Source organism: Podarcis liolepis (genome assembly GCF_965112155.1).
Source record: "Podarcis liolepis genome assembly, chromosome: 3".
In the NCBI taxonomy this organism is placed as follows: domain Eukaryota; kingdom Metazoa; phylum Chordata; class Lepidosauria; order Squamata; family Lacertidae; genus Podarcis; species Podarcis liolepis.
The window spans coordinates 83,421,633-83,433,848 of record NC_139557.1 but is presented as its reverse complement, the minus strand read 5'-3'; the positions used below and the strand labels follow the sequence as shown (position 1 = coordinate 83,433,848).

General features: G+C 39.4%; 1 protein-coding gene across 2 annotated transcripts in view; it reads right to left on the bottom strand.

The window, feature by feature from the left end:
• The window catches only part of CRIM1 (cysteine rich transmembrane BMP regulator 1), a 128,871-nt gene that overhangs the window by 8,692 nt on the left and 107,963 nt on the right, over positions 1-12,216 (bottom strand). For both annotated transcript variants that reach the window (XM_083496818.1, XM_083496819.1), the window contains 5 exons: positions 9,028-9,184; positions 5,102-5,223; positions 3,689-3,898; positions 1,766-1,981; positions 236-457 (listed from right to left, as the gene is read on the bottom strand). In XM_083496818.1, coding sequence (XP_083352944.1) covers positions 236-457; positions 1,766-1,981; positions 3,689-3,898; positions 5,102-5,223; positions 9,028-9,184 — 927 coding nt within the window. The remainder of the gene's footprint in view (positions 1-235; positions 458-1,765; positions 1,982-3,688; positions 3,899-5,101; positions 5,224-9,027; positions 9,185-12,216) is intronic.

Below are 12,216 nucleotides of genomic sequence, written 5' to 3'. Positions count from 1 at the left end.
CAACAACACATTCTCAATCCTTTGAAATACTTTCATGTTAGAAGATGACATACATAAAAATATATCTGCTAATAGTATTAATAAAAATAGTATCACTGTTCTCAGCAGAAACAGCAGGATACACCAGAAATAAAGCATAGAAGTCAAAGAAGGTAAAAAGTGAGAAGACACCATGACATGGAGTAACTGAAAAAGCCCTCCTACCACATCCTTCTTTCCCCTTTTCAGAACTTACCTATACAATAAGGACAACACTGTCCCTTTCTCAAAACAGGTCTGTCACAAGATACTGGAGGGCAAGACTCAGAATAGCAGCTGATTTCACCATCCATGCAAATGCAACTGGTACAAACATTGGGCTTCCAGGATTCAGCAGTCAGGAAAATATCACCATCATCATTTTTGCAGTAGCTGGGCATGCTCTCGTTGCTTGACAAGGAAGGCTGAACCGGCTCATCTAAAAATATAAGCATGCAAGTAAGCAATCAAGACTTGCAAGGCCCTCGCTATCCAAACCAGTAGGAGGAGTCATCCTGTTAAATGAATGTCCTCCAGTCCACTCAGGCAAAATCTAGGAAATGACTTTGGTGAGCAATTTAGTTCTCAACAGATGATCTCCTATCTTTCATAGTGTAATTTTTATTTAAAGGCTTATCTGCACAGTTTTTTGTGATACAAAGTATATACAAGCCATGAAAGATTTCTGAATTTTGGCAACTTTACCTATCACACAGTTCCCTCATTCTTATATCACTATAGACTTGCATCTGGAGAAAAAGAGGTACAACTTTGAGATAGCATTATGAGAAAGTACAGCTAGCTGTTAATTTAGTCATGCCCATCAGGAAGTTGATCCACATATACCTTCCCCGAATACAAAGGCTACACTACTTCTGGGGTATGCTTAATCAACAGTAGTGAGACTCACAAAGCCAAAGGAGCAACTTGGCAGGAACAGAAAACTCATCCGTAATTTTATTTTATTTGTATTTAAAGTTACAATTTAATTAAAATTAAAACTTTTTTTTAAAAAAACGAGGACTTAAGTCTGAAGTGAATTTTTGCTGGATTAAGAAGCCCATCACTGATGCTGTTTACAACACTTTTTCAGGAAAACACATTTTAATACCTGTTTTGATAAGAGTTATAAATAGTGAGTTGTATCCAATGAAGCTTTCCTGTTCATGCAAGGACTTTTGCTTGCACAATTGCACCTCCCCTCCCACCATGCACCCCCACCACCTACAGCAGGTCAGGGGGTGGGGTGCACAGGGAGGGGGAAGAGAAGTTCTGTTGAGCAAGTCAAAGTCCTTGTATGAAGGGGGCGACATTCCTGGATATAATCTAGTATTAGCACTGTGCTTTCAAATAATGAATTGTACAAATATACTAATGAAAATTCATTTTGTCAGAATGTAGGCTCTAGAACAACCCATAGTAAAAATTCTGCATCACAGTATATGAATGTCTAATTAAGCCAATAACTTTTCAGTAATTCTTGTTAAGAACATCTTGATTTATGACTGAATATCTGCATGCTGACTCTCATACTTCCTGTTAGCCACAGGTTACGCTATTTGTATCAGAGCTTTCAGCCCTACTAAACACTCTTCTAGCTTCACAGACTTTTGTTCAATAATTGTCAGTTTAGCTTACTTCTTGCACACTTTAACGGGGAATAAGTATCATATTTTAGAACAGCATCCTGCACAGAGAGAACAAACAACTGGGAAGTGTATGCTGAAACCTGGAAGGTAATGCTCACCTGGGCACTGTGGACAACATGAGTCCTGAGTACGGGAGGGGTTCCGACAAAGAAGAGGTGGGCAGACTTCCGTGTCACATAAAACTCGTGCATTATGACATGTGCACTGTGTACAAGTATCAATATTCCACGTATCTCCTTCCAAAAAATACTCTCCTCCTGGAACATAGCAGATGGTTGGACCACTGAGTTCCGGCTTCTGCACAAGGGATTCATCTGAAGGGGGGAAAAGAACCCCAAAACAAAGTAACAGAAAATTAGACTCTGCGGAATTCAAGCAACACATTAAGTTTTGCAACAATAGATTTATGAACTTGTTTATGCATAGATAACATGTAAAAAAAATAATATAGTACAACATTATTATGTTAAAAACCCAGTTTCCTGTATTTCATCAGCAGTGCGATTGAGTGACACTATTTTTCCGCATGCTATCTCATATGTGACAGAGCCAAGGAAATTTAAACTAACTACAAATCACCAGTAATGAATATTCCATATAAATAAATGTAAAACGAGGCACAGAATGTTACCATGGCTACCAGTCTCACAACAACTTTAGAATACCAATAACATAGCTGTCCTCGGTCCTTTTCCCTTACACAACTGACCTTCGAAGTTTGAGAGAATTATTAGCAATATATCAAGATCACAACAGTAAATGACTATTAAGAAAATGTGTTTTTTAGATCATGTTTCTGGACAAATGCCCATCCAAAGTAGCTTAGGGGCAAAACAAAAGATCAAACCAGGGCTAAATTTAAAACCTACAAATCAATCCTTGACAGAAAAATCGACTGAGCTTTCTCACAACACCTCCCCCTTTCCCTGGGTCAAGCGTTTCAATACTGTCCTGCACAAGACTTTTATATGCAAGGAGGGAAATAGGAGATTCCTTACTTACTTCTGATTTCTGAGTCAGGTCACACGGAATAACCATGTTTCCTAGAAAGCCTAACCCTCTCATCTCCAGTGATCTACTTTTGTCCATAATTTTTCATGCTACTTTTTCCCTTTCACTATAAAACCACAGTGGGCAGCAACTAGACTCTTGCATGCTACTTATAACCTTGAAACAGAGCACAGAAAACTTGCTAAACCCAACACTTTAAAATTGTCCCCCATAATGCTTAATGTGCTTTTGGCACACCTGATAGCTGCTTGCAAGGTATACATGTGAAAATGAACACAGCGTGAAAATGAAATATACAGATTAGTATTCAAACCCTGACCTAAATTCTGGGCTTGAATACAAATTTGTATTCCAGTGCTCCAATGGTCAAGTATAATGAGAGTTGCAGTTAGCCATCACTGCTTTAGGCACAGGCTAACACATACACACAGCGATTCAGATTCTGTTATGATTCAAGAAAAAGCAATAGTTTGTAGTGATGTTTGGGTTAGTTTCCTTGCCACATCAGGGTGAACTCTGTGCATAGAGTATGAAATAGGTGAACATATGCAGTAAGAAAAAATACTAACTCAACTAATAAATTGGATTCAAAAGTCACTGACAGGTTGGCAGCAACTGGGACAGAATTTGAGAAATATGCTGTCTGCCTCACAGTAAGTGCATCTAAAATTTAGAGAATTCTACTCCCCTCCCCCTTTATTGGAAATAAAAACTGCTAAATGCTGAAATACACCTCCTTCCTTCTGCTCTCAAGACTTTATTTGTCTGCATTAAATAAAAATGCTAACAGTACTCAGAAAAAATACTAGGCAATATATTTTATGGCTAAAACTGAACATTTGTGATATATAAACTTAGTGTCAATTGTTAAGTTACAAAGGTCAAGGCAGAATTATATGGAGACAAAATACTTTGTCTTTACTGTTCAATTTTCCTCCAAAAGGAGAAAAAGAGATGCAGACAGAAAGCAAGGTGTGCTTTATAGCCCAATAGGGAACACAAAATGGTACCTGGACATGATGGGCAACATTGCCCTGGATGTATGGTGGGGTTGCCACAGTTCGGTACAGAGCAGGTGATCAAAGCACACATCTCCCGTCCATTATGACAGTAGCATTCACGGCAGCCATCATGCCAACTTTCTTCATTTTCATGACGGTGCCCATCCACTGACAAGCAAGAACCTGCCTTCGCTGGTGGCATTACAGAAGCTGGTATCTCTGTATGAGTTTTTTAAAAAAACAACAACCAGTGCATCAATAGGATGGTAATAACAACCGACAGCTAAATCTTCTCTTGTATTTGTTGTAGCAACTTAGTAAAATGTTCAGACTGAGCGGCTATGTATAGCATAGATTTCTAATATGCAGCAGAATGCTGAAGGGCACACATACAGAGCATTTTATAGTTAATGGGAACAAACTCAAAGAACTAGAAAGAGATCTGTAGGTTTATTTTTTCAAAAGTTGGTAACAGAAGAATATTCAAACACTGCATTCATATAGTAGTATTCTCCTGGATGTATCCACCAAAAGCTGGCTCTGTGAAGGACAATACTATCTTTTAGAATGCATGGGAGAGCGATCTAACTGAAGATTGTGAACATTTCCCAACTATTTTGGGTATTGAAGTCTGGAGAACAGTTACTCATTGCCTCCTCTCCTTCTGTTTAACATCTACCTAGCCAACAGCTGCCCAGAGTGGCTGGGGAAACCCAGCCAGATGGGTGGGAAAGAAAGAAAGAAAGAAAGAAAGAAAGAAAGAAAGAAAGAAAGAAAGAAAGAAAGAAAGAAAGAAAAGAATAATAATAATAATAAGTAGTAGTAGTAGTATGCTAGGTATTACAGGGTTGTACAGATCTGTTTTATACCACTGTTTCCTACTGAGAACTGGTATCTTACACTAAGGACCAATATCCTGGTCCTGATAATTTCCTTGAGTGATGCTCACATCACAAGGGCTTCCGTGGTCAGTTCAAGAGAAATGAAGATCCATGTGTCCATTCCTCTGAATGCCAATTAGATCTTTCCAGGGAAACACATGCACTTAAGAGCTCTATATCTACATAGATGCTCTGGATAAGGGTGCATAATGGATCCATTACAAATAATTGGCCATTTTTCAAATAACTGACACCTATAATGTACAGTGATCTTTTAACTGTAGGTTAAAAAACCCCCACTTTTTAAGAATATGATACTATACAGAGTTTTTTTTAGATTGAATAAAATAAGCAAAAATTCAATCTGCTTGTTCAACTTTTCATTTTCAAATTCCTATTATCATTATCATCATCATCATCATCATCATTATTATAGTTGGGGTTAGATGGGACTCGCTTTCAAGACACATTACTGAAATATACATTTCCCTTAATATCAAAATGGGTTGGAAAGAAACAGCTCTGAAGGAGTTGAGTCTACCTGTACATTTGCAGACAAGGCATCCTTGATTGTTTTGCTGGTAGCCCATTGGACAAATCTTACCACATGAAAGTTCTGGGCATTTTTTACAGCGGCAAATTTCACAACCATGTTTGTTCTTCCTACACGATTTAAAAAGATATATACTTTGATTAGTTATACTTTAAAAATCAGTCTAAACATTTGTAATTACTGCAATTCCCCCCCCCCCCAAATGACAAATGTTGAAAGTTATTTAATTATAATTCTGTTCTCAAAGGGAGTGAAACAAAAAGGAAAAAAAACCTTGTAAAAGAAATTTAAGCCTTTTGTTTGTATTGTGAGATGGCTTGCAGCAAGGTCCTGTTTATAACATCACTTAGGAACTACTGTTTCGGTGTGCATATAAAAACACCTATAAATTACAGAACATTATGAACTCTTCTCCATCTCATAGGCAAAGAAACAGAACAAAACTGGACAACAATTGTGTAAACAAGATTACAAGTTTTTGATTACTTGCAATCTTTTATAACTTTTAAAGAAAATGACAGCTTCCCCCACCTCAGGACTGAAACTATGGTGGTGGTAACCCTTCTCCTATAGAGCAGGAGTGTGGAACACTTTTGACTTGGCGGGTCAGATATCCTGTGACCACTGGCCAAACATGATGTCACAGAGACATCAGGTGACTGATAGGTGGTCGCTCCCACCCCCGTGGGGGAAAGGGTTGTGCTTCACCATTGCAGTGCCTGTCGGGATGTGATGCTAAAGCAGCATCCAGCAGGACTGAACTGTCTGCTCATCAGACCTTCCTGCTCAATACAGGAATCTCATTCCCCAGTGCATTCCCCAGGGAATAAGCTGGCAAAATAACACCCAGAACAGAACCCTCTGTTCTAGCTGACGAGTGATGGTTAAATTCTGCTGGCTGAAGGGGCTGGTTTTGCTAACACATTCCCCACAGGATGGGGTTGTCAGCTGATGGACAGGTGACCATGGTTTGGGGGATATGGCCTCACAAGCTACCGTAACCTGGACTTCCAGGTGGGCCAAGATTGTCCTGTGTGCCAGACATTCCATATTCCTGCTGTAGTGTTTTCACAACAAAAACTGACCACCCCACTTCAAAAGGTGTTTTCTTTCTTTCTAGGGCAAAAAAGCACTCTGTATGGGATTCTCTGTATGGGATTTTAGCTGGGAAAATGACATCAAGAAAAGTTTATAGCTCATTCCCCTGCAAACTCTGAATAGACCTACTGAAATTAATGGACCCAAGTTAAGTCATGCACATTAATTTTAATGGGTCTATGTTGAGTAAAACTTAAGCTGAATATCACCTTCTACCTGCATTTGGGCTCACTGCAACTTTAAAAAAAAAAGACTTGAGGAGGTACAAAATCCATGCATGCATGTTTAAAATTTACTTGGGCCCTAAGATTATGATTTTAAAAACATTTACTATGGAGCGACACAAAGTGGAACATACTTTGGAGTACAAGGATTGCACTGTAAATTTATAAAAGGATCTAACACTATGAGAAATCAGAAAGGAAAGATGCACATGAATACCAGAATCAACATTTTAGAAAGGTCTGGCATATCTATCTCGTAAGCTTACCCAAAACCTTAAAAGAACCATTACCACTTAGGCCAACCTTGTGCTCAGAAACTCAGTTGGCTGGACCTCTGGGCGAACAGCTACAATTCCATATTGGAATTGACAACACTTAGAAGTGTGTGCTGACACTAGTAGCAGCCACAGAAACTTATAGGTAACTTAAGAAAGATATGTCTTTTCCTATGTCATTTTTTAATAGAGCTTGGCACAGCTACTCCTGTTCATAGAATGGTAGAGTTGGGAGGGACCCTGAGGACCATCTAGTCCCAATCCCCTTTAATGCAGGAATATGCAGCTGGTCCATATGGGGATCAAAGCTGCAACCTTGGCATCATTAGCACCACGCTCTAACCAACTGAGCTATCCAGGCTATCTCAGAACAGAGAAAAAGTAATTCTTGTCTAAACTATTACAATTTCAGTAAGATTTTGGCTGTGGCCTTGTCTTCTTTCTGAGTTCAGAAGAAGAAACTAAGAAACTCATTTCATGTAGGAATATGCAAGATGCATCAGTCTTTATTCAAAAGTACAAGTGCAGACATCATCTTATCCACCAGATGGGGCACCAGTACAGAGTCTGACCCAATGGTTAAATTTCACCAGCTTCTGTAGACACAAATGGAAAAGAGAACTAGAGCTGGGTCTCATCTATTTATTGATGACACAACACTCCAAATCATTGGCTGAGCTCTCCCAGTGGTTTCACACGTATATTGAATAATACAGAGGAACAAGATGGAACCACGTGGAAACACCACAGACCAGCAGTGAAGCAACTAAAAGTAGTTCCACAGTAGTTCCTTTTGGTTTGTCCCTCTGGGAAGGACCAGGAGCCACTGCAGCAAAGTGCACCCAAGTCCTATCCCAACCAGGCAACCTGGAAACTTATAATGGTGATGGTAGTGAAAGCTGAAGAGAAGTCCAGCAGAACCAACAGCCTACCCCCCCCCCCACCGGCCAGTTCCTCATCAATATATCAAACAAGGTGATAATGACTTCTCTCCATCCTGAAACTGAACTTGAGGCTGGACTGAATTAATTTAGATAATTTCTAACATCCAGGAATCCCTTGAATTGAGCTGCGACCACATGCACCAAGCACCTTGTCTCAAAAGAGATTATGGGAGACTGTCTGTAAGTTGTCCAAAATGTTGTGACTTAGAAATAGTTTCTTCAACAAAGTTTTACAACAGCCTTGTTGTAGATTGTGGAGCTATATTCTCCATCAGTCTAAGGAGGCACTGACCACTACCTTTATGTAATCGCCTCTGGCTGCCTTAAAGGCAAGGGCCAAGCACTCAGGTGCTTGGCATCACAGTTCCAAGAATCCTGCTTATCTGCTCAGGCGGTACAAATTGGGATCACAAATTGATTGGAGTCACACTTAAGGATGAGATTTGGTAGCTTGTAAGTGCCCAGCTAGGTCCCATCTTGGGGAGAGAGGATCTGGCCATAATAATCCATGATCCATCAAGGCTGGAATATCGTAAAGCAGGGGTAAAGAATCTTTTTCAGTCACAGCATGACATTCCCTTGTGGACAAACGTCCAGGGGCCACACGCCATGGGTGAGCATAGTCAAAACAGGTGGACATACCCACCGCTAGGCTGATGGAGGAGATAAAAGTGCTCAGTGAAGACCAAATATCATTAAGAAGGGGTATTGGGGTACTTTGCTAAGCAGAATTTGGCAGAAGTTTTTCTTTTGGCTAAATTCACACAAACTATTTCTCCTGATGACGCTTCAGTAGTGCTCCTCAAACAACTGTTCAGTAAACCACACATCAATTTCAGCTGGCCACAGGAGGTGGGATAGTAAGAAAATACTTCTCAAGTTCTAATTTTCTCTTTTTATAGTATCATTTTTTGCCATTTCTAGGTAATCAAAAGCATTTGTAAATGTATACACCGTATTTTTCGCTCTATAAGACGCACCAGACCACAAGACGCACCTAGTTTTTGAAGGAGGAAAACAAGGAAAAAAATATTCTGAATCTCAGAAGCCAGAACAGCAAGAGGGATCACTGCACAGTGAAAGCAGCAATCCCTCTTGCTGTTCTGGCTTCTGGGATAGCTGCACAGCCTGCATTCACTCCATAAGACGCACACACATTTCCCCTTACTTTTTAGGAGGGAAAAAGTGAGTCTTATAGAGCAAAAAATACGGTACATTCAAAGCTATCCATGTTGATATGTACTTCTGAGTCTATTACATACTGTGCTTGCTACATGTTTTCCTATAATACATAGAACAATGTTAGTGGGCTCTACACAGTATTATTTGTTTATGGATTGTGATAAGTATGTTTTAAAAGTAAGAATACGTACAAGTATCCAAATGGACAGTACTTGTCACATACTATGGGTTTGCATTTCTTAGGTCGTGGGCGGCACTGGCAGGTCTTACAGTTGTGGACGTCAGTCTGGAAGCCAAAGGCACAATCCAAGGAACAATCTGACATGAGGTCAGTACACAGCTCTTCTCCTGTGAAGAACACACGAAACTTAGCAAAAACCGCTAATAGTTATTCATATCATAAAATGCAGGCACATGAAGATTACTCTCCCCCCACCCCCGCAACACACCTCACAGAGTATGGTATCTTGGAATAGGTCATGGCAGCCTGACTGGAACCACGAGCAAGAACATTTCATTTTGATGCAGTTCACATTTGTGTAGACTACTAGTTAGGCAAGTGTTTAAGAAAGCACAGGAGGGAGCCAACAGAACTAGTTGCAAAATGAATTTGCCTTTTCTGGAAGCAATAGATGAAGACAGTAGTTGTAGTCCAAAGACAACATTTAATCATAACGGACCTCTCTATTCAGTTAAGAGCCCCCCCCTCCATATCTTCTCTACTGCAGCTTCCACGCATAAATTGCAAACTGCAGTTTAAAAATCATGCTGCCTCCTCAAAACTGGAATCTGTTGCAAAAGACCACTAAATAAAAGCTTTGGGTACATGGGTTTTCCCCTAAACTACATAGAAATTGCTTCCCTAGACTGCAAGTAGGGAACTTGCCTACATATACACCAATTAAACTAATTATGATAATGGTTAAATCAGTAGGAGTTTCATGTAATGCATTCAGAATTAGGCATCAGAGCCTTGCAATTCTGAAAGGGCTACAGAATCCTCAAACCAAAGAAGTCTCTCATTTACAGATTTTCAAACCACTTGCCATTGAAATTTACATAAAATCATCATATTTTTGTCTAGAATATATCCACAGGATTCGGAATAATACTAATAAATGAGACCATTAGTACTGACCTGTGAATTGTTATTTTTCATGCATATCATGAAATCAGGTGAGATGTGAGCTCCACCAAGTGGTTGAAGGCAGAAATTGCTGCTCAATTTGAAGAGGCTTCTGGTGCTTTGTTGTATACACAGCCAATTGTACGCAGATAAGCCATGTATACAAGAAGCAAGAAGCAAACAGCAAACACAAAAGGCAAACATGCAACAGTATCTGCCTAGAGAAAACTGGAATGTGGGAAAAACTGGCAAGTTTCAGAAATTTTAACAGAAGGAGTTAGGCAGCCAGTATAACCACAATAGGGTGATGTCCTGGTATCATGTTATATGTATGAAAAAGAACCTTCACAGGTAAGTACCAATGGTAACTTTTCTCTTGTGTATCATGACATCATGTGGGCCATACCCAAGCTGACCCATGTAGGGTTGGACATTAATAAAAGGCTGGCTACCTGTTAGGGACAGTATGTTGTAGGACACACTTCCCCAAAGCTGTCTCAGCTGCAGCAAAGAAGTCCACCTTATTTTATTTATTAGATTTATATACCACCCTTCATCAAAAGATTTTCGGGCGGTTCACAATGTATAGTGCTTGATACATGCACTGGGGTTAGCCCAAGCAGCTGCAGTACGGTGCAGGAGCATATAAAGAGAATGCTGCCCCTCTTTTGGGGATCCTTAAGAGACCAGAGACGGATGGAAGCGAATTCCAGCTGTAGAACTTTGCAGCACCCAGCAGCCCAATGTTATGGACCACCACCTATCTCAGTACTTTAGAATATCACCTCCCACTGGTGGCAGGGTTGTGTCAGAACTGATTTTTTTTTTTTTTGTATTTGAACTGAGAGGAGGAAGAGAACATGCTCTGGAATTGCTGTTGCCCTCTACTTGGAGTTGTTGCCTATCCCAGAAGGGGTGAGAGGACCAGACATATTTTCCTCTGAATGGACAAAAGGACTGAAGCAGTTGGTATGGGTGGTAGAACCAGTGAAAAGGACAGTGATCTTCTAATTTCTTGGCCAAATGCATAGACTTCGTCTTGTCTTTAGACTATACCAAGTCTGTGCAAATAAACAAGAAAAATGTTGAAGGAAAGAAAAAGTGGTAGGTGGCTAGACCAAGGGAGAAACAAGAACTCAGATTAACCACCAAGGAGAGCGACTTTACTGAAAAGAAGCTAGGCAGACCCAAAAGGTTGAACACACTCATACCTACTCCAGAAAATTAGATACAAAAAAGCTTCTTCAAATTGAACAGATATTCCTTCAACCACTAGGGGGAGCTCACATGATATGTACAAGCAAACAGATGCAAACAGTTTTGAGTGACTAATAATGTACTACTGAAAACTTTCACTTTTACCTTACTTTTTAATAGAAACTTAAATAATACACAATTATTTTACAGCTACAAAGGTTGCAATCCTAGGTCAACTACCTTGGAGCAAGTCCCACTGAATACAAGAGGTCTTACTTTTCAGTAAACAGTATTGCACTGTAAGGCATAAAGGAGCGATCCACAATATAAGGAAATGCAAGGCAAAGGCAACAGAAAAGGAAGTCACGAGGTGAAAATGAACTGATAATAAAAATGGGATGTACCTGAGAATGGATGAAACAATGGATCAAACCATTATGACAAAATAAAATACTGAGAAACTTTCGTAATAGGGTAGTAACTGCATAGTTCAAAAGGATTCTAAACGTCAATGTTGTTAATCTAATACAGTAGAATTCAGTAAGGATACACTCTGATCTCCTGAATAGAAGAACTAATTTTCTGAATGAGATCAGTGATAATCCAGCACCAGTCAGATGCCACTGAGTTAACAACCCTTTTTTTCCAGAGTATGGTAATCAAAGGTACAAGACATCTGAAAATGAAAATGCCATTTTTAACTATCATTATAGTCATTGATTGATGATTTTTCTAATCCTTTTTTAAAAGAAGATACATGAGCTTATGTCCATCACCATATCTTATGGCAATGAATTCACTAAGGCCAAGGATATATTGCATCAAAAATACGATAAGTATCTTGAAAAGTAAGCACAGTAACAGCATGTATGATATGTAATCCATTAATACAGATGTCATAAAGAAAACAGTGCAGCTTTTCCAAAGTACTATGCAACACCTGACATGCAAAACCTTCAACAACATTAATGGCAAATTATGTTCCAATAACATTAAAGTCAAATTAAGATCCTTCAGACCACTTCTTCCAAATGCAGCTTATAACTATGTATGGGTG